At 39.7% G+C, this 26,437-nt stretch overlaps 1 protein-coding gene across 2 annotated transcripts in view; it reads right to left on the bottom strand.

The window, feature by feature from the left end:
* The window catches only part of ROCK2 (Rho associated coiled-coil containing protein kinase 2), a 163,585-nt gene that overhangs the window by 74,475 nt on the left and 62,673 nt on the right, over positions 1–26,437 (bottom strand). For both annotated transcript variants that reach the window (XM_067544762.1, XM_067544763.1), the window contains exons 2-4: positions 13,952–14,033; positions 10,199–10,299; positions 650–787 (exon numbers count right to left, since the gene is read on the bottom strand). In XM_067544762.1, coding sequence (XP_067400863.1) covers positions 650–787; positions 10,199–10,299; positions 13,952–14,033 — 321 coding nt within the window. The remainder of the gene's footprint in view (positions 1–649; positions 788–10,198; positions 10,300–13,951; positions 14,034–26,437) is intronic.

Raw genomic sequence — 26,437 nt, 5'->3', positions numbered from 1 at the left:
TGAAATGAGATAGTTGTAATTATCTTTTACATACAGACAATCACAGCTACACACTTGAAAATGTTTCAAATTACAACTCTTTAATTAAGGTACCAAGAATTTTTTCCTGCATTTAGGTTTTCATCATTGCAGATTATCTAGGTACCTGGGTGCATAAACACTTAAATCCACTTTTCTCCTCCTTAATATTTCAGTAATGACACAATGCAACGTTTGTGACATCACAATTGAGCCATATTGCAAACACTAACAAAATCTGGCAGAATAGATTTTTTAAAAATAAGTTCAGTTCTCTCTCATATTTTTGTAACTTCAATGATGGCTGATCTGACCTACAATTTTCCCTTCAAATAAACAAAAATGATTACATTTCAAGCAGAGTACACATTTGTGGCTGTTTTAAAATTCCATTTCATTTTATACTGTATCTGAAGTGATCAAACTAAAATTAGCCTAACAATATGGACAAATGTAAACTAAAAAAATCATTGATCCTGATTCTCAACTCCGTTATATTAGTATGAATCTAGACCTTTGAAATTAAGATCAGAATTGGATCCATTATTTGAATTTAAATGTATATTCAAAACTGACTCAAAACCAAAATACATTTAACTTTTAAATTTAAAAACAGAAGAACACTCCTTACTTGAACCACCCAGGGACTGTTGGCAAAGGCCATGATATCTCTTTCTTCCCAGAAAAAGGCTGAATCCGATCTTTTTATCATTTCAAATTTACTAAGAAGCTTCATTGCATAAACCTTCTGGGATGTTTTATGGCGAACCTGTTGGTTAAAAAGGAGGGGAAAATTTTGGTTTTATACACACCTTTATAAAAACAAAAAGTAAAGCTAATTTCTTTTATCTGCTAATTATTTTCTGTGATGTGGCAAGCCCCCCTAAATCAGGTGGTAGCCAACCCAGATTTCTTTGCCTGCAATTTCTAGGCAGTCAGGAAATCTCTAACTAGTTGAGAGCTTCCAAAGCCAGAGGAAAAAAGCCTTATAGCTCTACTTACTCCTAGCCTTCTGCCAGTCTGTTAATCAAATAAGGTAATTTGGAGGGTGTCTATATTGGAGTCACCATATCCAAGAAACTAACAGGCAAGAGTAATTTGTTCTTCATTGACATGCTGCCACGTTTACAAACAATGGGTCTGCACAGCAGTGATCTTACTCAGGAAAGCCACTGCCTTTAACGAGACATGCACCAAGCTTGAGGATCAACTGGAAGGTTGGCAGTGAGACTGAGGATTTCTTTTGCAACAGCTTCTTGAGTACAGAACATTCAAATAGTCTCTAGAGATCTTAAAAGGAATGGAGACAAGATGGAAGTTAGCTGCTCCCAAAAATCTCACTGGGTTAAGGCAGAGAACTCCAGGATGCTAACATCTAGTCAGATGGCTTCTTATGTCAACTGATTGAGACTACCTACTACAATAAAGCACTTGAAGAAAGGTCCCTGAAATTAGTCTTAGAAGTTAGTGATTTCCAAAAAATCAACTGGAACAGTCTATCTGTTCTAGTGAGAATGCCTGCTAGCAGGAAAAGGACATGAAAATGACTGAGAGATGACAGACACACCCCTATCATCTATACCAGTGGCAGCTACCTCCTTGAATTAGCACTGCACAGATCAAAGCTTCACATTGAAATCTAGCAATCATCAATGAGTCATTTTCATCCACACAATTAGAACACACATGCCCCACACTGAAAAAACAAAATAAACCAATATGTGAAAGCTATCAGCGTATGTGGAACAGGGGTAAAGGAAAAACATTTTGTCTTAAAGCATAATGGTTGCAATCCCAAATACATTTTTATTCTAACAAGTTTAACTGCAGATTCATAAATGTCTCTTTTTTAATACTATGGAGCTTTTTGTTTTTATAGTATTTTGGGGCACTGACTTCAAAACTTATACATTGTTCAAAAAATATTGCCTTTCATCTGTTTAAAATGTGTTGATTTTTAAATTTGTAAGATATCATCTTGTTAGTCTACTACAAGAAAAGGTAAATAAGAACATCCAACTGACCTTCTCTATAGATTTCATTATTTTATATACCTCTGTTATGTCACAACCTATCTAAACTAAACGGTCCCAATATTTCCATGTCTGTAATCATTTTACCTGCCCTTCTCTAGACCTCTTCTAATTCTGCTATATTCTTTTTAAAATGGAACAGCCAGAACTGCATTCAAGCACATCATCTATCTATAATAGTATGGTAACGTTTCATTATTATTCTCTATCCCATTCCTAATGCAAGCTAACATTTGTTTGCTAGTGCTACACTCTGAAGAAGTGCTTTCATTGGACTAGCCACAGTGACACCCTAAACATTTTTCTCAGTTACTGCAACAAATTTAGAACCCAATATTTCTGAGTAGCTCAACTTGTTTCTTCCAGAGTGTTTCCTTACATTTGTCTACACTGAATTTCACTTGCCAGTTTTGCCCAAAGTTAGACAAATCTTGGGAAGTGCCTATAACATTAGTCTTGATAAAATTTTAAATGACACAATTTAAGTTAAACACCTCAATGTTCTCCCTTTTTTCCAGTTCATTAACCTCCTTCAGTGTTGAAAATGGACCATTTATTCCTATTTGTGTTCCCAACCAGATCCTCAATCCATTTAGGCTCAAACTGAATAAATTGTCTAAAACTTGTATTACTGTCTAAACGAGAACTTTTATCACAAAATCTGGAGTAGTTTTGGAAAACTCTACAGCAAACAGAGTTTGGACATGTGATCTTGTGGAGATATTTGATACAGATAATCCCTGTGACATAAAAGACAGACTAACTGGCACTTTAAGGACCTACTAAAGAATTTTAGCATCCTTAAAGGGATGGATTCAGAGACATTGTAACACAACATAGTACTGAAGTGAAACAAATATTCAAAGCACAGATATTTGAATTCTGCTAAGACTTCTTTTGAGGAATAAAACAGACAAGTAGAATATGGAGAAGTAAGATATCTGAATCATACAGAATACAAATGTACTGCATCTTCGATATGTGCACGTATTTCCATTTTTTATTTTACAAAAGGGACTCAGCTTTCTCTTACACAGTAAATTTGAAAAACCAGAATTGGAAGGTTAGAGATTTGGTTGGTGTATTCTAGGACAGAATATTTAGTAAAATAAACTAGAAAACTATTGATCAGATAGTGACCAATTAAAGTATGCAACTAAACATTGTTTATTTTAAGAATGTATCAATTTGCATAACAGCATATGTGTAGTGCTCCTATCAGTCTCATAGTAGTGTCTTTAAAATGTGCAAAGCCTCTGACCTGCTCTGTAATCACGGAAATCTCAAACAACCACCTCATTCTGAGGAGCCACAGGCATTACAGTTGGTTGAGACAATAAGCAGAAGTTATAGGAGCATGTAGCAAGGTGCTGTGGCCTTCCTCCGAGCCTGGGCCCGAGGAAGGGTCGCAACGCCCCTGCTGGGCAGAGCAGGACCCTACAGGCCAAAGGGCCCGGCAACAGAGAAGCAGAGCCAAGGCAGGAAGAGGAACTATAAAAGGTCAGCCTAGCAGCTCAGTAGGGAGGAAGCTGCCACTGGAGGCAGACGTGAATTCTCGTAGGCTGCAGCCTCGGCCTAACCCAGACCCAGCAGCTGTTTGGCGCAACTGCCCCACCGAGCGAAGCCTCCAAAACCTGCCCGGATTGCCGGGCCCAAGCGACTGAATACGGCCACCAGGCCCTAGTGACGGGAGAGGACCGCCGAGCCCTAATGATTCAATGGGGCCACCAGGCCCTAGTAGCTGGAACAAGCCACCTGAGACTTCTGGGTGGGAAATACCCCGAGGCTGGCCCTGACCTGCCTGATGCTGGGGACCCCCGGGAGCTGACTGAACCCTGTGGACTGGAGGAACCCCTGGGACCCTGGAGGAGCTGCCCTCCATTGACAACGCAGAGGGGTTCCTGGACCTGCCACCAGTTGATGGTGAGGGACTTGTGGGCCTGCTGCTCATCTTCTACCCCAGCAACCCAGAAGGAGACTGCTTCCTGCAGGTACCTGGGGATAGGGGTGGGAGGAAGTGGCCCAGGGATGGCCGACTAGCAAGTGGCTGAGTCAGGGGCGAAACCCCATCAGCATGTTGCGGCTGGAGCCCTGCTGACTCAGTGGCAAATGGCTTTGCCACTGATAGGGTCCTGGCCTGGGACGCAGTGGAGTTGGGTGGGCCTGCATCTCCCTCCCCCGTTCCCTAACCACCGCAGGAGAGAGTGCTACCCTCTGCGTTTGGGAGACAAAGGATCTCGAGCTCTACTAGCCCTGCCTGTGGGAGGGCCGGGGGCACCAGACGGCCTTGCCTGCCCCGCCCTGCCTGTGGGAGGGCCGGGGGCACCAGACCGCCTTGCCTGCCCCGCCCTGCCTGTGGGAGGGCCGGGGGCACCAGACCGCCTTGCCTGCCCCGCCCTGCCCAAGGGCCAGGGGCACCAGACCGCTTGCTAGACCGCCCCGCTGGGGACTGGGGCTAAAGACTTATAAACGGGCACTGGTTATTCCCCTAAAGTAGGGCACCATGGCCTTCCTCAGAGCCTGGGCCCGAGGAAGGATTGCAACGCCCCAGCCAAACTGTGCCACCGGCTTACAGAGCAGAAAAATAATCAAGATACTCTGGAAAGCAGCAAGAACATGTCTAGAAACATCGTTATGTTTGTGCATACTATGTTCTTGAATACATGAGCTTTGTGCTGCCAAGACACATACTCATATTTTAGGAATTAGCCTCTTATACAGCCTGTTACTAGGCTACAACTTTCTACAAGGTTAGCTCATGGGAACTGTAAATTAAAAAAAAAAAATTATCCATATGCTACAATACCTCAAAAGCACATATCAATTTAAGGCACTAAAGAAATACCTGCTCTTCCTTGTGTCCTTTCATAAGGTTACTTGGCAAACTAATTCTTTTCCCATTCCAAATATCAACCTTGTGCATAGAACTGATGGATGCACTAAAAGCTCAGTTACATAAACCAGAGCTTCCATAGATCATTTTGCTCAATTGCAGAAAAAATATTGGCATGGGGGCCCTCAGACAAAAACCTGCTAATCAGAGGCATTTGGATAAAGCTGCCTAGGGTCAGCCCTAACTCATGCCACCAGTTTATGATCCCTAAGGAATAACTTACTATTGGGGGATCAGAGTAGCTGTGGTGGTGTTGGGATGGCATGCACGGTTACTTTATGCCAAAGGAAAGTTTCCTGTCATGAGAGAAATTCTCCACTGGCCAGTTACAGACAAACTAGATCCTCTGTAGCACATGTGCAGTGCAAAGCAGTGGGAATAGAGACAAGAATCTGTCCCACTGACAGGACCAGGAGTGTCAAATTATCCGGCAGCTAAAAACATTTCCTGAAAAAACTACAGGACACATCCACAATCTCTGTCATATTCTGCCACCACATAAGAGGTGCATTGAAGACGCTCCCAACCACTGTATCAAAAGGTAATCTGCAGATTGAAAAATTATGAGGCTGCTCTGAATGCTCAGCTTTCTCTATACATCAAATCTAGTACTGATAATGGTGCCAAGTCTTGTCATGAAAAGATAAACTTAAAATCTTAGGGTGCAGTAAGGTTTTGAAAGCAACCAGAAGTATCACAAGATTTGCTGTTGATGCAATAAAAAGGTAAACTGAGTTAAGGCTGATACAGAGATAGAGCCACAGTTAGTCTCCTAAAGGAAGTTTCCATTGATAGAGACAGACGTATCTGCTCCTTTTATCTGGGCTAGCATTGACGCATGCATCCTGTCAGCTGGCAGAACAGATGCAATAGACATTGCATTACATGTTTAATTAACAATTAACGATTAATCAACAATTAAGTGGTAGCCCATTTATATACATCTTGACCAGTGTGATCTTCATGAACTCCATAAGACTGCACAGGTTTGCAACACTGAAATTGTTCAATACAGATCTGCCACCAAGAGACACTGACTACCCGAAGGAATGGAAAATTGACCTAACATACTCTGCACCTAGGGATAGGCCTTTCCATATTTTATAGGCAGGGAGCTTCTAGGATAAAGGATAATATCAGTCAGCAATATCACTGGAGCATAGCCCAGTACTTTTGATAAGGTACAGGAGAAGAAACACAGGAAACTACTTATATATGAATTTCAATCAATAAGATTTTCCCCAAGAGAAAACAATATGTGAAAACCACATATTGAATACACATTCCCCTCCTTCGCATAAACTATCAGCCATAATCTGAAAGCCATAAACTAACCATACAATATTTGTTTTATGTCAGCCATAGACACCTGTCACAGCTCCTCACTCTAATGAGTAAGAAAAGGAACTGGCAGTTGATGAGGGATGTATCCTATTCACCCTCCCATCACGTAACTTCTACATTCTTAGCTTGCTCATCAGCTACTGGTCTACCTACACCTGCAGCTAGAATCCAAGAATGGTGGTTTATTACTTTTGGAGTATTAGAAAATTTCCACCAAAGTCAGAGACTGAGCCTAGAGCCCTTTGGTGTCCCTATATAGGGCTGACATCTGGGCACTGGATGAGGGTATTTGTTAATCTATACACAAGACTAAATGCCACAGAATGAGTTGTCCCCAGCTGCGTAGACCATGGAAATTAGGGAAACTAATCTGCATGAGCTCTCCTTTCTTAGGGAGCTGCCACATTGCAGCTGAAAGTTTTGGGGTGTTCCACAGCCAGCTGATCTTTCCGTTAGATAGGTTTATGTGCCATCTTTTTGGCATAGCAATATATAGCAATATTAGTATAGCAATATTTATGATTCAGAACAATATGCACTGTTCAGAGAAAATGTAAATGTTTTGTTTTTTGTTGATTTAATTCAGATCTTCAATCTTATTTTATTCATGGTGGAGAGATTAAAAACACTCTGTTCAGCTTGGAAAAGATATGACTGAGGGATAGGACAGAGGTCTATAAAATCAAAAATTGTGTGGGGAAAGTAAGTGTTAGTTGCCCCTCACATAACACAAGAACCAGGGGTCACCCAATGAAATTATTAGGCAACAGTTTTAAAACCAACATAAGGAAGCAATTCTTCATACAACACACAATAAACCTGCAGAACTCGTTGCCAGGGGATGTTGTGAAGGCCATCTGTATAACTGGGTTCAAAAAAGAATTAGATAAATTCATGGAGAACGGGTCCATCAATTAGTCAAGATGGTCAGGGACACAACCCTATGTTCTGGGTGTCCATAAACCTCTGACTATTAGAAGCTGGGACTGGGTGACAAGATGGGTCACTCGATAAATTGCCCTGTTCACTCCCTCTGAAGCATCTGACACAGGACACTGTCGGAAGACAAGATACTGGACTAGATGGACCACTGGTCTGACCCTATATGGCTATTCTTATGGTGCCCTCTATTTTTGGAGCCTGCCAAAGCAAATTCCTATTTTGGTTGTAAACTGGACTATAAGTTTTAATTATTGCAAATCATCATTCATGGTTGTTTGAAAAGACTTATGATAATATTCTGAATGCAGCAGAAAGTGATAGGGCTTAGCTCAACAATTTCACAACTCGTATTGAAGCCAAAATGTCTATGTATGCCCTCATCATGACTAATTTTAGTACAGCTCACAAATAGTGTTTTTTGATTCATTGCTATTCTAGATTCAGCAACAGGAACACACCACATTATGTTTTTTATAGATTATACAAGGCTAATAACTATAAAATGGAGTGATTTTTAAAAATTCCGTATATGGAATCATAGGATTTTTGGCAGATTATAACACCCTTATAGTAGTGCAAATACTAAGTCTAAATTATATCGTTTAAAAATAATTACTTGAGGTGCATCATTTTAAATTGGAATGAAGTGTACAAAAGATCTTTGTAAATCTAAGTGTGTCAAAATTCCTTTCCCCCTACCGCCAAGCAATTATATTTCTTCTGGTGATTTTGCGGAAACTAATGCCAGGTCAAAAACCACATTTTCATATAAACATATGAATTTTGACATACATTACAACATACTTCTCCCTCTTCATTGTGTCTGATGGAGGAGGGACTGTACTCCACACTAATCCATTTGCACTCTGGCTTTCTATGCTGGCCCATGAACCAAGTGCATATTTAAAGCACCTCTCCTAAGCACTTCCTATTTCTATGGTCAAACGAAACAAAAAATCTCCATTAGAAGTATTGCAGAGACACTTGATACAGGAATTAGCAGTGGAAGACATACAGAAAGCAGGCCTATAGGGAGAGCTGCCTCCCTACAAAATTCTTTGCAGCGGCTCTTATATTGTCATTTCACTTCTTCTATCACTGAGAGCAGACAAGTTACTCAGTACCAACAGTGCATCTTTAAAGCCCTGATGATGGCTTTCTCTGGGATGCCTATATTCTGAGGGCTCTCCATTAACTCTGCTGAACCCAAACAGAACAAGCAGAGCTCACCTAGAGGTAGAAGGTGCAAGAGCTGCACTCTCACATTGTCAGACAGGGATGACCTTGCCAAAAAAATCACTGGTTTTCACACTGCTCACATGAATTACATCCAAACTTGCAAGCTACCCATGAGTCATGCAAATACTGTCTCAGTTGCTATTTTTTCTCTCCCATTTATCTTCTAAACTATTATTTCACTTTGGAAAGCATTTTAGGCATATTTTGCATATAAGACACTATTCAAAAAGTTTTATTCTATTTAAACTATGAAAAACAATTTTTTTAGTTACAATAATTTTAATGAGGAATCCAATATCTAATTAAGACAGCAATAAATCTATCACACTAAGTCTAGAAATAGGGGATGGAAACTTTTTCTAATTAATTCAACCAGTCCAAAAGTGTATTTACTGGTCAAGGCATATCAAAGTTACAACATTTCTCCTTGAATACTAACTCAGCTTGGATCAAAGCCACTGCTGCAGGGGAAACCAGCAATAAAAATAACAAAAGTTGTCATGAGCCTTATTGGCCTGCCCTGTTTTTCTTCAACGTTCTATTTATTAAAATACTCTGGATAATTTTCTTGGCTCTATTTTTATTATTTCATCAGCCTTGGGAACTGCTAGCAGTTTTATAAATGGACTACAAGTGTTTAATTTCATTGCAGCTTCTTTAAATATTTCTACATCCTTTCTTGAAGAGTTATTTTGTAACTACTTACAACAATGCTTCTTGACAAAGAGCAAGAATATTCTTTTTTTCCCTCTTATTCATAGAAACAACAACTATCACAAAGCTGTAAAATTTATAAGCACTTTTCAACACAGATCCCAACTGGTCCTAGATCTTTTATATTTATAACATATTTTTTAAATGAGACATCAGTGAAAACTATATTTTTATATATATATATATATATATATATATAAAAAATACCTACTTTTAATTTTAAAATTGTTGATTTATCCTACATCAGCCCTTGACAGCAAAATCAATTGAAAAGGAAACTATGGATGACCCAAATCAGAAGATAGTGTTTTGGGATTTTTTCAATGCAATCTCATCTTTATGTAAATTCCTAAACAGGTATTTACAATGGGTAATATTTCTTGAAAACAAACTGTTTGGATTTTAAATTGAGCACAAAAATTAAGAAAAGAAATTTGAAATAGAAACTTTGTTTGTAAACAATATTACTTGACTGCATTATAAAACAGTTGTCCTATGTGCCAAGAGCAAGAGAAAAGTGTGTCTTGTTGCACTATTGGCACTTTACCAACAAAGGAGGTTTCCTGACACTATTACATTATAGTGACCATTTGTAGCCAGGAAAAAAACACAACTGGCATAAGATAAACACTCTGAAGCTGAGCTCAGTAAGGCAAACAGCTTTTCAATTCTTCCCGTGGCAACCCATCATTATGATTAAGTATTTTCAAGGTCTCATTTTATGATCTTAAAACTTAAAAACACTACTAAGCCTCAGCACAGGAAAGAGTGTTAAAGATATAATATGAACACAGAATTTCAACTTTAACATTTCATTCTCTTGGTTTTCTTTGTCACAAAGTTTATATTTAACAAGGAATTTGATATTAAATTACAACAAGCAGAGAATAAAAAAAACTATATCCATGTTTGAAAATGTGCACACTTTCCAATAAAAAGGCACTATGAGAGTATCTAGTTGGTGCAATAAATCTGGCAGACAAATAGTAATCAGAGGATCAGTAGACATTCTTACCAGCTGTACTTCTCCAAAAGCACCTCTTCCAATCACCTTAACAACATCATAGTCTTCAGCTTTCATTTGTAAAGCTCGAATTTTTTCCACAATTTTCTCATCTAAAAGAAAATTTAAATCATTTAAAGAATTATGTCATAAAGATAGATCTGCAGCAGGAGCGAATATCTCAGGTAATATTTGTCATCCAGATAGTAAAAACAAGCCATTTGAACACAAATGTTAAAATTGTCAGCCAACTTCTGCATTGTCTTTAAACCATTTGCTCATAATTAAAAGCCAAAAGTCTTTTTATTATTTCTTGGTAGACAGTTGAATTATCATATCTCCTTAATGGTGAAAACTAGTGCTATTGTGATTTCAGTTGAATTTTACCTAATACCTTAAAAACATATATTTTACAAGCCTTCAGAAACATTCTAGCAGTTAAAGACCCAACACGACAACCTAAACCTTTCAGACTTTTACTCCTCTGCCATCTGCTATGCTGCCACCATTCACTACCATTCTTTTGATAAGGGTGGAATGTTAAGAAGTCCATAGCACATTCAGCAGCATAGCAGGTACAATCTGCCAGGATATACCAGTGAGGTTCAACAGCAGTCAAGTGGTTAAGCATATTACTAAAAAAGTTTCTTTCACAACACAGGGCCTGTCAACACTGATGTTACATCAAATTTGTTCACTCTCTGTGCAGTGATTTAACTATACTGGTCTGAAGTGCATCCAACATCACTTTTTTATGTTGGTTTAATGTATTTTCCTTGTTAATCATTGCATCCACACATCTCTGTGTTTGCTTGAATTAACCTCACACAATTCAGTGCAGCTATCCTAAGGTGCAATGTTCCACCGCTTGTCTGTGCGCTCAGGCAGGGGCATATGCAAGAGGGGCAAGCAGGGGCACGGCCCCCCACAATTGGTGGGGCCACAGAACTCCTCTGTGACTGGGTTGGGAGATGACAGCTCCTCCAGCTCCGGGGCTGCGGGGGAAGAGCCAGCTCCACTGGCTGCAGTGGGTGGTACTGTGCCCATCCAAAAGTGGCCACATTTTTATTCCTATGCACGCCCCTGTTCTCATAGAGCCTTGTGGGATGCAGACCAGAAGCCAAAAGAATTCTGGCACTTGGGGTCAAGCTAACCCAATCCCACGATTCCACTCCCAGCATTCATCTGTACTGGGACAGCACCACTTTTCAAACTATTGAGGACACACTGCTGAATGCTGCAATTACAACAGTCATTAATATGAATAGTATGATGTACGTATACTGTCAGTCACACTGGTGGATGGATTTGGCATGGCAACTTCGGAGGGCTTTAGATATAGCTACAGGAGGAGGAGGAACCAAAGCACGAAACTGAGCAGTACTTTTGGAGCATCTTTAACTTGGTGGAGTGCCATTTCTGGGCTTGGTCAGCTAGCAGAGATTGGTGGGACAGGAGAGTAATGCGGACTTTGGATGACCAGTAGTGGCAGCACAATCTCAGAATCACAAAGGCCACTCTCCTAGAGATCCTTGCAGAACTCACCGCGGAGCTGCAGTGGCTGAACACCAACACAAAAGTTCCCCTTAGCACAGAGAATTGTGTAGCCATCACTATCTTGAAGCTCGCCAGCCCAAACTGCACAGGTAAGCAGCTAACCAGTTTCATGTTGGTAGATCAGCAGTCAGGGCTATTGTCTGGGATATTTGCAATACTATTAATAGGGTGCTGCTGTGCCATGTCAAAGTTTGGCAATGCACATGAGGTTATTGATAGCTTTACAAGGATGGAGTTCCTGATCTGTACAGGAGATACTAATGGGGGACACATTCCTATTCTTTCCCCATTCCCCAACCACGCGAAATACTTTATCTACAGGAAGGGGTATTTCTCTAAAGTGGTGCAAGGCCTGACTGATCACCGTGGAAGATTCACCAGTATTAAGGTGGTGTAATCTGGAAAGCTCAATGACATCAACATCTTTAGAAACTCAGGTCTGTTTGCTGAAATAAATTGATGACACAGAAGTCAACCCGCTGCACCCCCTTTCGGTCAGGTGTGGTGCCACAGGTAAGTTGGCTTCACTTCTCTTCACCTGGGTTATAAACAAATCCAGACAGACCTTTTTTAATCAAAGAGCACCCGCTTCCAAGGATCTCATTTATTAACTACAGTCATAAGCACAAGCAGAAACTTACTCAGAAACACCCAGGGACAACCATCGCCTTGAGCTTACTCGAACTAGCCATCATTGGCTCGTTCATTCAGAAGACTACTGTGCCTGACAACAGTCTCTGGTCCAAGAACCCTTCGCAGTTCTTTCTTGGGGTTGCCCCTTTCCAGTCCTTCCTTAAGCAGGAATACCCAGCTCTTCTCTTTAGAATAGGGCTGTTCTAGTTAGTTCCACACTTTCTCCCTACCCAGGAGTCTCCCCAGCCCTCCTCCATGGAGCTGGGTTCTGTTAGTCAGATTTTTCTAGTCCTTCTTAGTCTCCTCTCTGGAACGGAGTTGTGGATTCCCAACTGTGGGGCCTTTACCAGCTTCTATCCCAGCTAGCTCCTTTCCCTTAATTAGTATTCATGCTGCTAAGCAGACCAGCCTTTTCCTGCTGGTATCTCCTGGCATCTGTTCTGCTGTGAGAGAGGAGGAAATCTTTATGCTAGTCTTCTTCTCCCAGGTCATCTCCATTGATTCAGTGAGAGGGGAGCCTTACCCCAATTTCTCTGCAAAGCTCCTGGCCATAGGCCCTTAAATAAACAGTAACAGGATTTCCTCCTGAACACTTCATACCCCCAGGACTGCTTCCTCTCTCCTAGTGTCTCCCAGATCCTGGTATATATAATTAGATCTTTCAGTCTCTTAAAGGACCATGCCACATAATGGTGTGGGCTGACCATTAGGCCCCACTACACGTAAAGGACAGATAACCAAGGAATTTTTGCTCCAAACCACTGTAAACATTAATGGAGTTGTGATTCCTCCTGTCATTCCCTGGCTTATGCATCCTTTTACAGGATACTTGAACAAGTGAAAGGAGTGGGTATCCCTTGAGCAGTTGCAAATTTCCCCCAACAAGCTTGAGTTCAAGTTGAGAAAGCAGTTTTAACTAAACTAGTTATAAAAACTGCAAACACCAGAACAGCCTTGTCTATGCTGCAGCTCCAATTGGTTTTAAAACAAGACTGAATTTTTAGGAAAATTTTTCTTGCACAGACAACAGCCATGTTTTGAAGCAGCATAACAGAGAGGCATAGCAAATTTGTTATTACATGGCAAGATGCACCTAAAACAGACATTGCAACTAAACTACCATACTTTAAAATTCATTTAGATGTGGTAGAATGGTTTTTCTGAATTAATCAAAAGTATGGTTTTATAAAAAAATTTGCATACAATAGAATCTCACTAACAACTACAAGACTTGTGAACTTTGCAATTGGTACTTAAGCAAAAGATAAAATAAAGTAAAGATAATACATCATAAAAATACTCATTTGACAAGTATTGTTTTAATTATTGATTAGTATACTAATAAATACTTTAATACATTTGTAAGAGTAATGAAATTTTAGCAATGAAACATCACAACAGCAATTTGGATCTCAAGTATCTACTGAGAAGGAAATGCTGTTTTCAGAGTGCAAGCTCAGGTTTGTGATGATTAGCAAAGGGCACATGAGTAATGTATTGTATATTTGAGCATTCAACTTCAAAGACAATCATGACAATCATGACAACCATCAAACATGTTTAAGTGCAACTTACATCTATTTAAGAAATTATCTATGTTCTTGTTTTTCCTCAGCGCTGGAAAATCCAGATCAAGGACCAAAGAATTCAGGCCATCCTGTAAAGAAATAAAAATAAGTTAATTGTAATCATGCTTCTAGGACTTCAAAATTAACATCTCTCATCAAACTATTGCAATACCTATGGTTCTATATTACTGAAGCACAGACTACAATCCCATTATGCAAATATAGATATCTTAATGAACACAAAAGGATTGCACAGATGCAAGGGCAGCAGCATGTGTTTTAGAATTCTGCCTCTCTCAAAGTATCATTGCACTGGATTTCTGATCTTGACTCCGGACTCCCTAAGACAAGACAGAACTACCCTACATATCAAAACATTTTTGTTCTTTGAAGCACAGTAAGGCAAACCTTATTCTGAAATCAATTGTCAGTGCCTCTGTACAGAAGATCCTGTTTCAGTAACCTTTATGAATGGGAAGCAAATAGTTCTCCAAAATCTAAGTTTAATAGAAGTCTAAAGAATAATTATATAACAGAAAGAGGCCATTAAAAAAGAAGTTTAGCTGATGAAAATATTTCTTACCCTTATCAACACTGAAGGAAAGTGGGACAGGTGAGTGAGAATCTAGTCCAATGATTTCTTCAGAGAAGGAAAAATGCAAGTGATCAGTCACTCTTCTTCATACTCTAATGAAACCATATTAATTGGATTCACCCGCTTAGAAACCAAAGCTCAAAAGGCCATTTCCACAAATCCTCCAGTCATGAAGAAACAAAGAAACTGTTAAGGAAGTTTCATGTATCCAGAAGAAGCAGAGAGATCATCCAAATCCTCCATTCACAGTCAGGAGAGCAGAGGGGAAATACTTATCAGGTGGCAAACAGCCAAAAGGTAGGGCCTATATGATCACCAAGTGAGCATAATGTTAGATTTGTGGTACAAAGCAGATACATATAGAGAACACACATTCCTTCTCATTAGCATAAATTCAAGAGTTAGGCCAGACTTTCTGTCCAGAAAATTTGACTATACAAGACACTGTAACAGGCATCTGAATGGGTCAGCTCAATAGCAAAACTCAAGAAAAACTGATTTGGAAGCAGAAGATCCTCCAGTATGATTATAATCTCCACCTAACACATAGATCAAGCACACAGTTTGACAAATAGAACTTAGGTTCTAACATGACCATGCAAACCATTTTCAGCTATCCAGAGAGAACTGTCTTTAAAAAGAAGCACAGACCATTTTCTGCAATTATATTGCAGCTTTTTCTTCAGCAAAGGAGTGACAATAGCGATTAGATTCCATTCTTAATAATATACACATGAACTACTTCTATTATGGAATACACATCTAGGAGTACCTCCACTTTTCTGCCTGGACTAGTATTCTTTCGCTTTTAGATAAGGCCTGCTTTGCAAAAAACATTGACAATATAAAACTCTCAGGTCCTTATGAGTCCTGATGGGGACATCCTTAATCAGAGACAGGTGTACTAATCATAAATTGATCAAACTGAAATTGACCCAGAGAGGCACATAGTCTGTTATTCTTCTTAGGAACAACAGCTAGAAGACATGGCTGAATAGATTCTATTTAGTTGAGTTGTTGCAGTTAGACACAAAGTATTATAATAAAAGACAACAGACCCCAAGACTATTAAAAATGTAGTCTAAATACTAGAGCATGCTATACTTGCATATTTACAAGGGTAACGGGGTGCTGTATAGCAGGAACTATAATTTGTGAAGAAGAGTCCCAAAAACATACAGCTGAGGTATGTCCAGATATTATGTATTCCACTTGACCAAAGAAGCCAGTGAGCAAGAAGATTTATGCTTTGTAATGTTCTTGTTCATTAACTGCAAGAGGAAAAGTTTTCATCAGACAGTGAAGAACCTAGAGAATACCAGCACCAGCACTATTATCTTGTGGTTAAATGTACTGACAAAAACTTGTTAAATTCCAACATTTCACCAGACTGGTCTTCTCCAAGGAAAAAAAAGAGTTTGTATACAGCTGACCTGCTAACTCAAAAAAACATAGTTGTTATAATTCCTTATAAAGGAGATAATGTGGTTTTTTTTTTAAAAACAAGATAGTTCAGATCATTGAATAACCTTTATATTCATTGTGTTCAGGCCTCAATATTGTAAAACATTAATGATATACCATCATAGAAAAATACATAGAAAAGTTTGGCTCTGTGTACTATGATGAACTAACATCTGTTTGGAAAGGCAAGTTGAGTGAAACTTGATGCTGAGGTGCAGACTCTGTCAACTCAGGATGTCACCTTGCAATAATGAGGTACATAATGTTAACTTGGAATCTCAAACATTCACACATTGCCAGTGCAAAGAACTGAGCAGCAGAGGGATTAAAGGCACCTCTGTTTAAGGTTCTTCCACTCCTTAAAACAAACATCAAGCACAGCAAGAAGCTCACTAATATACTGTCATACTTCTTAACGCTAACTGACTACTCAGCAAGTCCTTGAAGGAACGGAGAACTGAAGATTTAGAAATGTGGAAATTCAAATACAGGAATTCAAATAGAATGAAACAGTGCAAGTGTATGTATGACTATATGAAACCTTTGAAACATGCAGTCATCTCATAAGGTCTTTTGAAGGGAAGAGACTAATCTCTGAGCTGTTGGATGTCAGCCTGCAGTGCATCGTCAAGTAATAGGAATAGAAAACCCACAATGCCAAGTCTCAAAGCCCTGGTCAACTGACTCAGGCTCAGTGGGCTCAAACTGCATGGCTAAAAATGTCAGTGTAGATGTCCTGCTCAGGCTGGAGCCCAGGCTTTGAAACCCTGCAAAAGTAAAGGGTGAAGAATTGCCTAATCTGTCAATTTATTTCTTCCTAGATTCTTTTCTACATGCAGCACAGGAAAAAACAGAGCTCTCACTGGGACCCCCACTAAATCTGTAGCAATACTAATAAGATTTCTAAAGCCCAAATCATCCCATCAATTGTGTGTCCACAATTGCCATTGAAGCTAATGGGCATTGCACCTACAACAATTTATCAACTATTTACATATAAAAGGAATAAAACTTGGATAACAAATTCTATTACTCAGTGCACTACAGACTGAAGTATCCTTCTCTGAAAAGCTGTGTCTGCAGAAGAATAGATCTGTAACCCTTGCTTGCTTGGAATATTGCTGTATCCCCCACTCTAGTGGAGGCTATGCTCCCAGGAGAATGATGAGCCTGCTGCAGCCCGGGCTAACAGAGAGGTGCCTTTTAGCTCAATCAGTAGGCTCATACAGTAAGCTCCATAGGTTCCAGGTTGGATGCCCATTGCTGATGCCCCTGTGTAAGATCAGCATTACAAGTGGTGGCCTGTACAGAAATTTCAGGCAATTCAACTGGGAAAACTTCTGAAGCTCAGGGACACGCTTCCTTGCCCTGGGGGAGTATGTAACCCCTGCTTGCTCAAAGCAGCTCTCTATCCCCCTTTAGTGGTGGCTAAGCCCCTTAGAGAATGATGAGCTTGCTACAACCCTGACTAACAGACATGTCTTTTAGGTCATACAGTTAGAAGCTCATGCATTTAGCTCCAGAGGTCCCAGGTTCGATCCACACTGCTGGCACCCATGTGTTACAAATCTATCTTGTATTGTCTGATGACGGTGCAAGAGGAAGACCATATTGTTGCTTATGTCTCTTTTCATAGAAGTCATGAAAATTTTCCACCTACAGAGGGACAACTGGTATATTGGATGCTTAGATCCCTAGGTTTTTCTTTGCCTTTTGTAAGATTCCAAGATACTTGCCTTAATCCATTTATCTATGGAGGAATTAGAAGTGTTCTGCATTAGACTGAGTGATGATAATAAGGATCTCAAAATCCTAGAGGTTTCACTCTTCTTTCGATAGATGCTAGGTGTACCACATACACCTGGTTTATGCTAATCCTCTCCCTTTGAATGCAATGGGCTAGATGGAGGAATATAACAATGTTATTCTGGTCCATGATTAAGGCTCTCAGGCACCACAGTAATAATATTTATGAAACTGGGAGTTTTGTTTCAGGATAAAAGGCTTCCCTGACAAATATTCCAACTCTGAAATTCTCTTATAGTCGGCTGAGCATTATGAAAGAGGTTGCTGGTCACTACATTGGAACAATAATGAGTTGTGGGTCTCAAAAGGAAAGCAACAATACAGCTGAAAATACCAAGTCCCAGTTTCCCCAAAGGAAGAGGAGAAATAACTCCTAATCTGTTTGCTTCCTCCTAACAAACTGTTTAAGGCTGTGACCGCTACCTTCAAGAAGTTTAGGTTTAGATGCCCTGATGTACTTCTTGAAGGAACTGCAGATGCATCTGAAGCCATACTCTTAGATGTAGTCTCCTTGTGAAAAACTTATGTGAAGCCTTAACTAACCATAAATACATATTATGCCACCACAAACATGCAGATTTCAATTTCTGTAATTTCTACCTTTATAAAATATACTACCATAGGAACATGCTATCATAAGAACATAAGAATTGCTATAATGGGTCATACTTATAATCCATATAGTCTAGCATTTTAGCTCCAACTGTGGCCAGCACCAGATGCTTCAAAGAAAAGCACAAGAACCCCTGTAGTTTACAGTATATGGGATATTCACTAAAAACTTAGATCATCAATTTACATAAATTTTTCTGAACATTACTGACAAACACCTCACAGCCACTATTTGTAATCTGGCACAGTATCTCACTTACACGAAAATACTACCAACGTATAGAACTATGTACAATGTAGTTTATAAAATAACTTAACAAAACAAAAACATAACCAACAAACTGTCAGATTTAAGGCTGTATATTGGTTGTTTAGAACGAGGGTGGGGATATGGGGAATGTAAAAGGGAGATAGGTGAGATTAAGAAATGGCACTGATGATTGAGTGTAGATGGGGACTGTCACTATCATTTTATAGGACCCAGCAAAATGGGGCCCAAATTGCAATTGGGTACCACAGTGATTGGCTACTAAGGATTACCAATAATATAAACAATGGAGCTATAATTCCATAAGGAGGTTTTGATGATGCTGTAAACCTCAACCATCATCTGATATTGTCATTCCTCAGATGCCCTCAATGGAACTATAGATCCATAATTGACCCGGAGTGTCATATATACAAATCAGAGACATTACTATGTGTACTGCATAAACTCAACAGTAAAACCTGCTCTTTTCCCAAACATAAACAGTCCTCCTAACTCTTCAGCTCCCTGCACAGATCAATATCTCCTGCTTGCTCTACATCAGCGGTTCTCAACCTTTTTTTCCCCCGGGAAAAAAAGGGGCGAGGGGACTGGCGGCGGGGTTTCACGACGACGACGACGACTTGCAGCAGCGGATTCAGCAGCGCGGTACGGCTCACGTACCACCCAGCCTTCTTTGAAGTACCACCGGTGGTACGCGTACCACCGGTTGAGAACCGCTGCTCTACATTCATCACCCCTGTCACAGTTCATGGCAACTGCACCTGGATTTCCCCTCAATGGTCCACCAGCGGTATGCACTCTCAAGTTTTCACCTCCCCAGCCACTGCCTTTCTTAAGTAGAGACTGGCATCTCACTCTCATCTGACTGGGGTATTTCTGGCTGCACAGTTTCCTGACTTTACTGTGTTACTCCCAGCAGAGACTGGCTGGATGCCCAAGCATACCTGCTTACTTTCTTTTCAGAGACGGAGACAATTAACAGGCTCAATTGCTACAATTATAAATTACCCAGAAAACACTTCTTATGAAAGCCATATTTTCCTTAAGGTAAAAGCATTACAGAGAAAACATCAAAAACAGTAAAGAACCTACATGCATGCTAATAAGTTTACCAGAAAATATCCCAACTCTATCATGGGCTCTGGCAGAAGCAGTCTTTCAAAACCCCACCCAAGGAGTATCCTTTGTGGTCACACGTTCAACACAGCTCCAGCTCAGACAAGAACACAGTTTTATGGGGCTTCAGTAGCCCCAGTCTTTCCACCTTACCCAAAGGATTGGGGTCCTATCTGTTTGCTGGATCAGGAAGAAGGCCCTGAGCCAGTTTAAAACCAGACTATTTATCCAAAAATCCTTTCTTTGTCTGTTGATTCCTAGAGAATCCAGTTTGAACTAGCATATGCGTACTTCTCCAGGGTGTGGCTTCAAAGGCCTGATAATAAAGAAAGTACATGAGCATCCTCCTGCAACTAGAGAAGGTACACATAATTCTATAACACCACATACACAATTATAGTTTTAATACAATGGGTCCCCAACGTATTAATCCTAATTCAATAAGATTTAATTTTAAACGTTTCTCTTAATTCAATAAGGTTTGTCCGGGATATTGTCAGTCTGTCACAGTCACTAATTTTTTTTTTTTTAAAACTACCACCTGTACTCCAGAAGCTGTACAAGGTGAAAGAGAATTGGAAATAACCTCTGGCTATTTATGAATTGCAAAGACTTCTTTGTTGGTTTTTTTGGGTTTTTTCAATGCAAGGGTTAGTGTGTTCAAGCTATATCCTATTTACAGATGTGAGGGGAAGGGGGGGAAGCAAAGGGCGTCAAATTATGCATTTTAGTGAAGCAGTACTAAGGAGTCCAAACAACTTTAACAATTAAACGTAAGTTATCAACAATATACCTTGAGATTTTTAAAATGTCTTACATCAAGGACACTTCTTTTCAACCCACCAACAATTCCTATATTTTATGAAGGTTGTAAAACTGTCATTTTAGCTATGGCAAATTTACGATGATTAGCCCTCTCTTCTCCCAGCTTTCCACAAATTGTTAATAAAAATTTAAACAACAGGTTTTACATGTAGCTGTCAATGAACAGTCATAGAAATTGAGATGAAAATTATGCCACCTAGTCCTTCTTAGATCACTAGAAAGTTTCCTAATTTCTGATGTCTATCGTCCACAAAATGCGACAACAAAATCAGGGGCTGGTGAAAACAAGCAGCTTTTCAAAGTCTAAAGTTTATCCTTGAAGTTGTCTATTTGTTTTATGTAATATTTATGAAGTTTTGGTTTTTTTAAAATAAGAACAGAAGCCAAAAAACAAACCCAAAGATTAATTTTTCTGTTTTTTTGCTTTATTCCTGGGAGAGGTGATTAGAGTCTTGTGAATATTCTTACAAAGAAAGCAGATTTTAAGGTTCACACAAACATTAACAAATATGAGGCATTTCAAATACATGTACGGAAGACCTCTCTATATTCTAATATTTGGCTAACAGATCTGTTAAGATCTAAATTTCTGAAGAACATCTTTCACTTAAGAGTATTACGTTTGTATTACAATTAAGAACACTGGTGAACATTAATGGGTCAAAAGATTATACTGTAAAACAGACCATCCAAACTAAAGATAAGTAATCCAGGAAATGACATCCTCTGACTAGGCCTCATAGATAAGTCTCTCCAACCAGGAAATATGTTATTAAAGTGATTTCAATGTTCACTTCCTCTTTCTGTTATTACAAAAGGTTTAAAGCCATCAGAACTAAAAATAGCGGGAACCAAACACACATTGCTGGCAAAAGCAAAGGCTATCCCAAGCCCTATCAAAAAAAATCTACTTGTGTAAATTCGCTTAAACACTCTCTCTTTATATTGCATTTCTCCAACAGACAAGTCTAAATTAAAAGGGTTTTTTCAGCACTCTCCTGTATCAGAAGAGAGAATTTTCTAGACCAGTTAGCAACAAGAAATCCACTTTGACAGCAGCAGCCCTCAATTCGCCTTCTAAATAGGCATCTTGTATTGTTAGAAGACCTAAATAAATGGAGGGAAAACTAACCAAGGGAAAGCCTTGGAAACAAAAGTCACTCTGACAAAGACAACTGGGGCAGAAACAGGAGCCACAAAACAGCCAGTCAAATTCTCTACTAATTTATATTCCAGGTAATCCCTCTGAAATCAGAACAGAATCTGGGTCCACCTGCGTTGGCACTTAATTCTGAAGTTATAATGGCTGGTTGAACCTATTCAGGGTTGATGTAGGCATAAACCCCATTCACTTGAATGGCCTGACCTACTCAGATTTAGGACCCACCACACTATGGGCAAAAATTCCCTTCTTCCCCAAAAACAAACACACACAAAAAAACCATAACACTAATTGGGCTAACATCAAATGTGGCAGAGACCAATTAAATACATATTAGCAGGTGAATGCAGATTGGCTTCAATTTAAACTGTTTATGAAACCATTAAAAATGGGGTAAAACAAGAACAGATTTCGTAGCCAATGATCCCTAGCTTGAATTGCAGACAAGACAGAAAAAGATAGTGGTAACCAGAAAAGATTGAAAAAAAAACTAGACCTGGAAAGAAGCTGTTGGAGAGTAGTGCCATCTTTAATATATTTTTGCATTTATTTGTGGAAGATAATTCAAAAAATTAAGAACTAGACCTCAGCATTATTTTCACAATAATGGACCTGTCTTTATGAACAAAGAATTTTGTCTGTTAAAGGTGGTACATTGCACCAAGGAAAAAATCATTCATATAATGCATTACCTGATTAAACCAGAACAAGAGCTGGTAGATGCCAAAATATCTTACAATTGCAGAGCATCCTTGTTATAGGCTAATTTCTATTCACAGTGCCACCATTACATTTTTAATGTTTTCAATTCATAACTAGTATCTAGAAAACAAAATCGTCTGAGACTTAAGAGTACACCTACTGAAACTATAAACTACTAAGAAATAGAATATGCACTTTTTAAATGTATGCATACTTGAACTGACGATCTAACGGCTTTTTAACCAATTAAAATCTTATAATATTTTCCAGTATGTCAAATGGATTTATACATGAAATACATTTATTTATTTATACATGAGACCACAGCATACCCTTAAATGGTTTTAAATCTGCTGAAATGACTACTTCTCTTCATATTGTGGCAGCTACTACTAGAAATCAGGCTAACAGCCCCATAGCAGCAACAGGACAGGGAATGTGGCAGGATATTTATGTGGGGCTCTGAGCTCTAGAATTAATTTCACAACTTGGCTCACCAAAAACTGACTTTAAATTACTTTCAGGACACTTTGGAAGACTCATTTGTTCTTCTAGGATGTTCCCAAAGCAAAATAGTAAAAGCAGTTCGTGAAGGAAATGATGGAGGCGTGTATAATGCCAGCAACATGTATATTCTGGAAGACTATTTTAAATTTAATATTTTTATGCTAATTAAATGATTCAAGTTTTAACTGTATGGAATCTGGCAGTTTATACATGTGACTAGAAATAAAATGTATTTAAATATATCTGAAAGCAATCAGCTACAAGTAAATACATATTTAGACATTTAAACCACGGAACGTAGATGAGTGGTTCTCAACCAGGGCTACATGTATGCTGGGTATACACAGATGTCTTCCAGCGGATACATCAATTTATCTAGATATTTGCCTAGTTTTACAACAAACTACATAAAAAGCACTAGCGAAATCAGTACACACTAAAACTTCATACAGACAATTGTTTATACTGCTCTATATACTATACACTGAAATGTAAGTACAATTTTTATATTTCAATTGATTTATTTTATAATTATATGGTAAAAATGAGAAAGTAAGCAATTTTTCAGTAACAGTGTTCTGTGGTACTTTTGTATTTTTATATCTGATTTTGTAAGCAAGCAGTTTTCAAGTGAAGTGAAAATTGGGGGTACGCAACACAATGCAGACTCCTGAAAGGGGTACAGTATTCTGGAAAGGTTGAGAGCCACTGATGTAGACAACAAGTTTCAGTGTAATTTGGTCCTTTTCACAGATTTTGCAACTGGACAATATTTAAAACAATTTTTCAGGGATTTTTATTTATTTATTTTACTGTGGGGAAAAAACAAACATCTTGATTATCATTTATAGTACAGTAGCACATATGGTCACCAATCGGATCGGGATCCTTTTTGTGTAAGGTAGTGTACACATAAGGAGATACAGCCTCTGCCCTAAAGAGCTTACAGTGTAGTTTAAAATGGAATTTCACAGGTGAAAAAAGTAAATGAACTAGAGGGGAGGGGAGAGAAAAAGGAGAAGCAATAACTCAGCTGTTGAACATATTTTATAGATCATTCTTATTTCCAATATTACAGTGTTAGTTAGCAATACTTTAAAATTATATATATAAACTTTAGCCAGAAATACTTCATTTAAATATTATTTCCACTTCTATTAAATGTCACCATTTGTCTCTTCCCACAACTCATCTGCTGCCATTTTTGTCCTCAGATGCCAGCAACATATAACAAATTCTATGTCTACTTTTGCTGTGGCATTTCAATCACGGCAAATTCAGTCATCTAATATAGAACCATAGAATTGGAAGGGACCTCAGGAGGTCATGTAGTCCAACCCCCTGCTTAAAGCAGGGCTAACCTCAGCTAAATAATCCCAGCGAGGGTTTTGTCAAGCCGCAGCTTAAAAACCTCTAAAGATGGAGATAACACCACCTCTCTAGGTAACCCATTCCAGTGCTTCACAACCCTCCTAGTGAAAAACTTTTTCCTAATGTCCAACCTAAATCTCCCCCCCTGCAACTTGAGACCGCTGCTCCTTGTTCTGTCATCTGCCACCACCAAGAACAGCCTAGCCCCATCCTCCCTGGAACCCCTTTCAGGTAGTTAAAGGCCGCTATCAAATCTCCCCTCATTCTTCTCTTCTGCAGACTAAACAAGCCTAGTTCCCTCAGCCTCTCCTCATAAGTCTTGTGCTCCAGCCCCCTAATCATTTTTGTTGCCCTCTGCTGGACTCTCTCCAACTTGTCCACATCCTTTTTGTAGTGGGGGGCCCAAACTGGACACAATATTCTAAATGCGGCCTCACCAATGCCAAATAGAGGGGAATAATCACTTCCCGCGATCTGCTGGCAATGCTCCTACTAATGCAGCCCAATATGCTATTAGCCTTCTTTGCAACCAGGGCACACTGCTGACTCATATCAAGCTTCTTATCCACTGTAACTCCCAGGTCCTTTTCTGCAGAACTGCTGCCTAGTTCATCGGTCCCCAGTCTGTAGCTGTGTATGGGATTCTTCCATCCTAAATGGAGGACTCTGCACTTGTCCTTGTCGAACCTCATCAGATTTCTTTTGGCCCAATCCTCCAGTGTGTTTAGGTCACTCTGTATCCTATCCCTACCTTCCACGGTATCTACCACTCCCCCCATCTTAGTGTCATCTGCAAACTTGCTGAGGGTCCAATCTACCCCATCCTCTAGATCATTAATGAAGATGTTGAACAAAACTGGCCCCAGGACCGACCCCTCGGGCACTCCGCTTGTGACCGGTTGCCAGCTAGACATGGAGCCATTGATCACTACTCGTTGAGCCCTATGCTCTAGCCAGTTCTCTATCCATTTTATAGTCCATTCATCCAACCCATACTTCTTTAACTTGCTGATAAGAATACTGAGAGAGACAGTATCAAAAGCTTTGCTAAAGTCAAGGTATATCACATCCACCGCTTTCCCCACATCCACAGAGCCAGTCACCTCTTCATAGAAAGCAATCAGGTTGGTCAGGCATGACTTTCCCTTGGTGAATCCATGTTGACTGTTCCTGATCACCTTCCTCTCTTCCAAGTGCCTTAAAATGGATTCCTTGAGGACCTGCTCCATGATTTTTCCAGGGATTGAGGTGAGGCTGACCGGTCTGTGGTTCCTGGATCCTCTTTCTTCCCTTTCTTGAAGATGGGCACTATATTTGCTTTTTTCCAGTCGTCAGGGACCTCCCCCTGTTGCCATGAGCTTTCAAAGATAATAGCCAATGGCTCTGAAATCACATCAGCCAACTCCCTCAGCACCCTCAGGTGCATTGCAACTGGCCCCATGGACTTGTGTATGTCCAATCTTTCTAAATAGTCTTGGACCTGTTCCTTCAGCACTGCGGGATGTTCGCCTCCTTCCCATTCTGTGCTGCCCAGTGCAGTGGTCTGGGAGCTAACCTTGTCTGTGAAGACAGAGGCAAAAAAGGCATTGAGTATCTCAGCTTTCTCCACATCCTCTGTCACTAGGTTGCCTTCCCCATTCTGTAAGGGGCCCACACTTTCCCTAATCTTCCTCTTGTTGGCAACATGCCTGTAGAAACCCTTCTTGTTCCCCTTCACGTCCCTTGCTAGCTGCAACTCCAACTGTGCTTTGGCCCTCCTGATTCCATTCCTGCATGTTCGAGCAGCATTTTTATACTGCTCCCTAGTCATCTGACCAAGCTTCCACTTCTTGTAAGCTTGTTTTTTGTGTTTAAGTTCACCAAAGACTTCTTTGTTAAGCCAAGCTGGACGCCTACCATATTTGCTATTCTTTTTGCACATCGGGATGGTTTGTTCCTGTGCCCTCAATAAGGTTTCTTTAAAATACAGCCGGCTCTCTTGGATTCCTTTCCCCCTCATATTAACCTCCCAGGAGATCCTGCCCATCAGCTCCCTGAGGGAGTCAAAGTCTGCTTTTCTGAA

This window comes from Emydura macquarii, unplaced genomic scaffold (genome assembly GCF_026122565.2).
Source record: "Emydura macquarii macquarii isolate MOO-44397 ecotype Brisbane River unplaced genomic scaffold, CSIRO-AGI_Emac_v2 contig_1027, whole genome shotgun sequence".
In the NCBI taxonomy this organism is placed as follows: domain Eukaryota; kingdom Metazoa; phylum Chordata; order Testudines; family Chelidae; genus Emydura; species Emydura macquarii.
The sequence above is the reverse complement of the archived record's forward strand: the minus strand, read 5'-3'. Positions and strand labels throughout refer to the sequence as shown.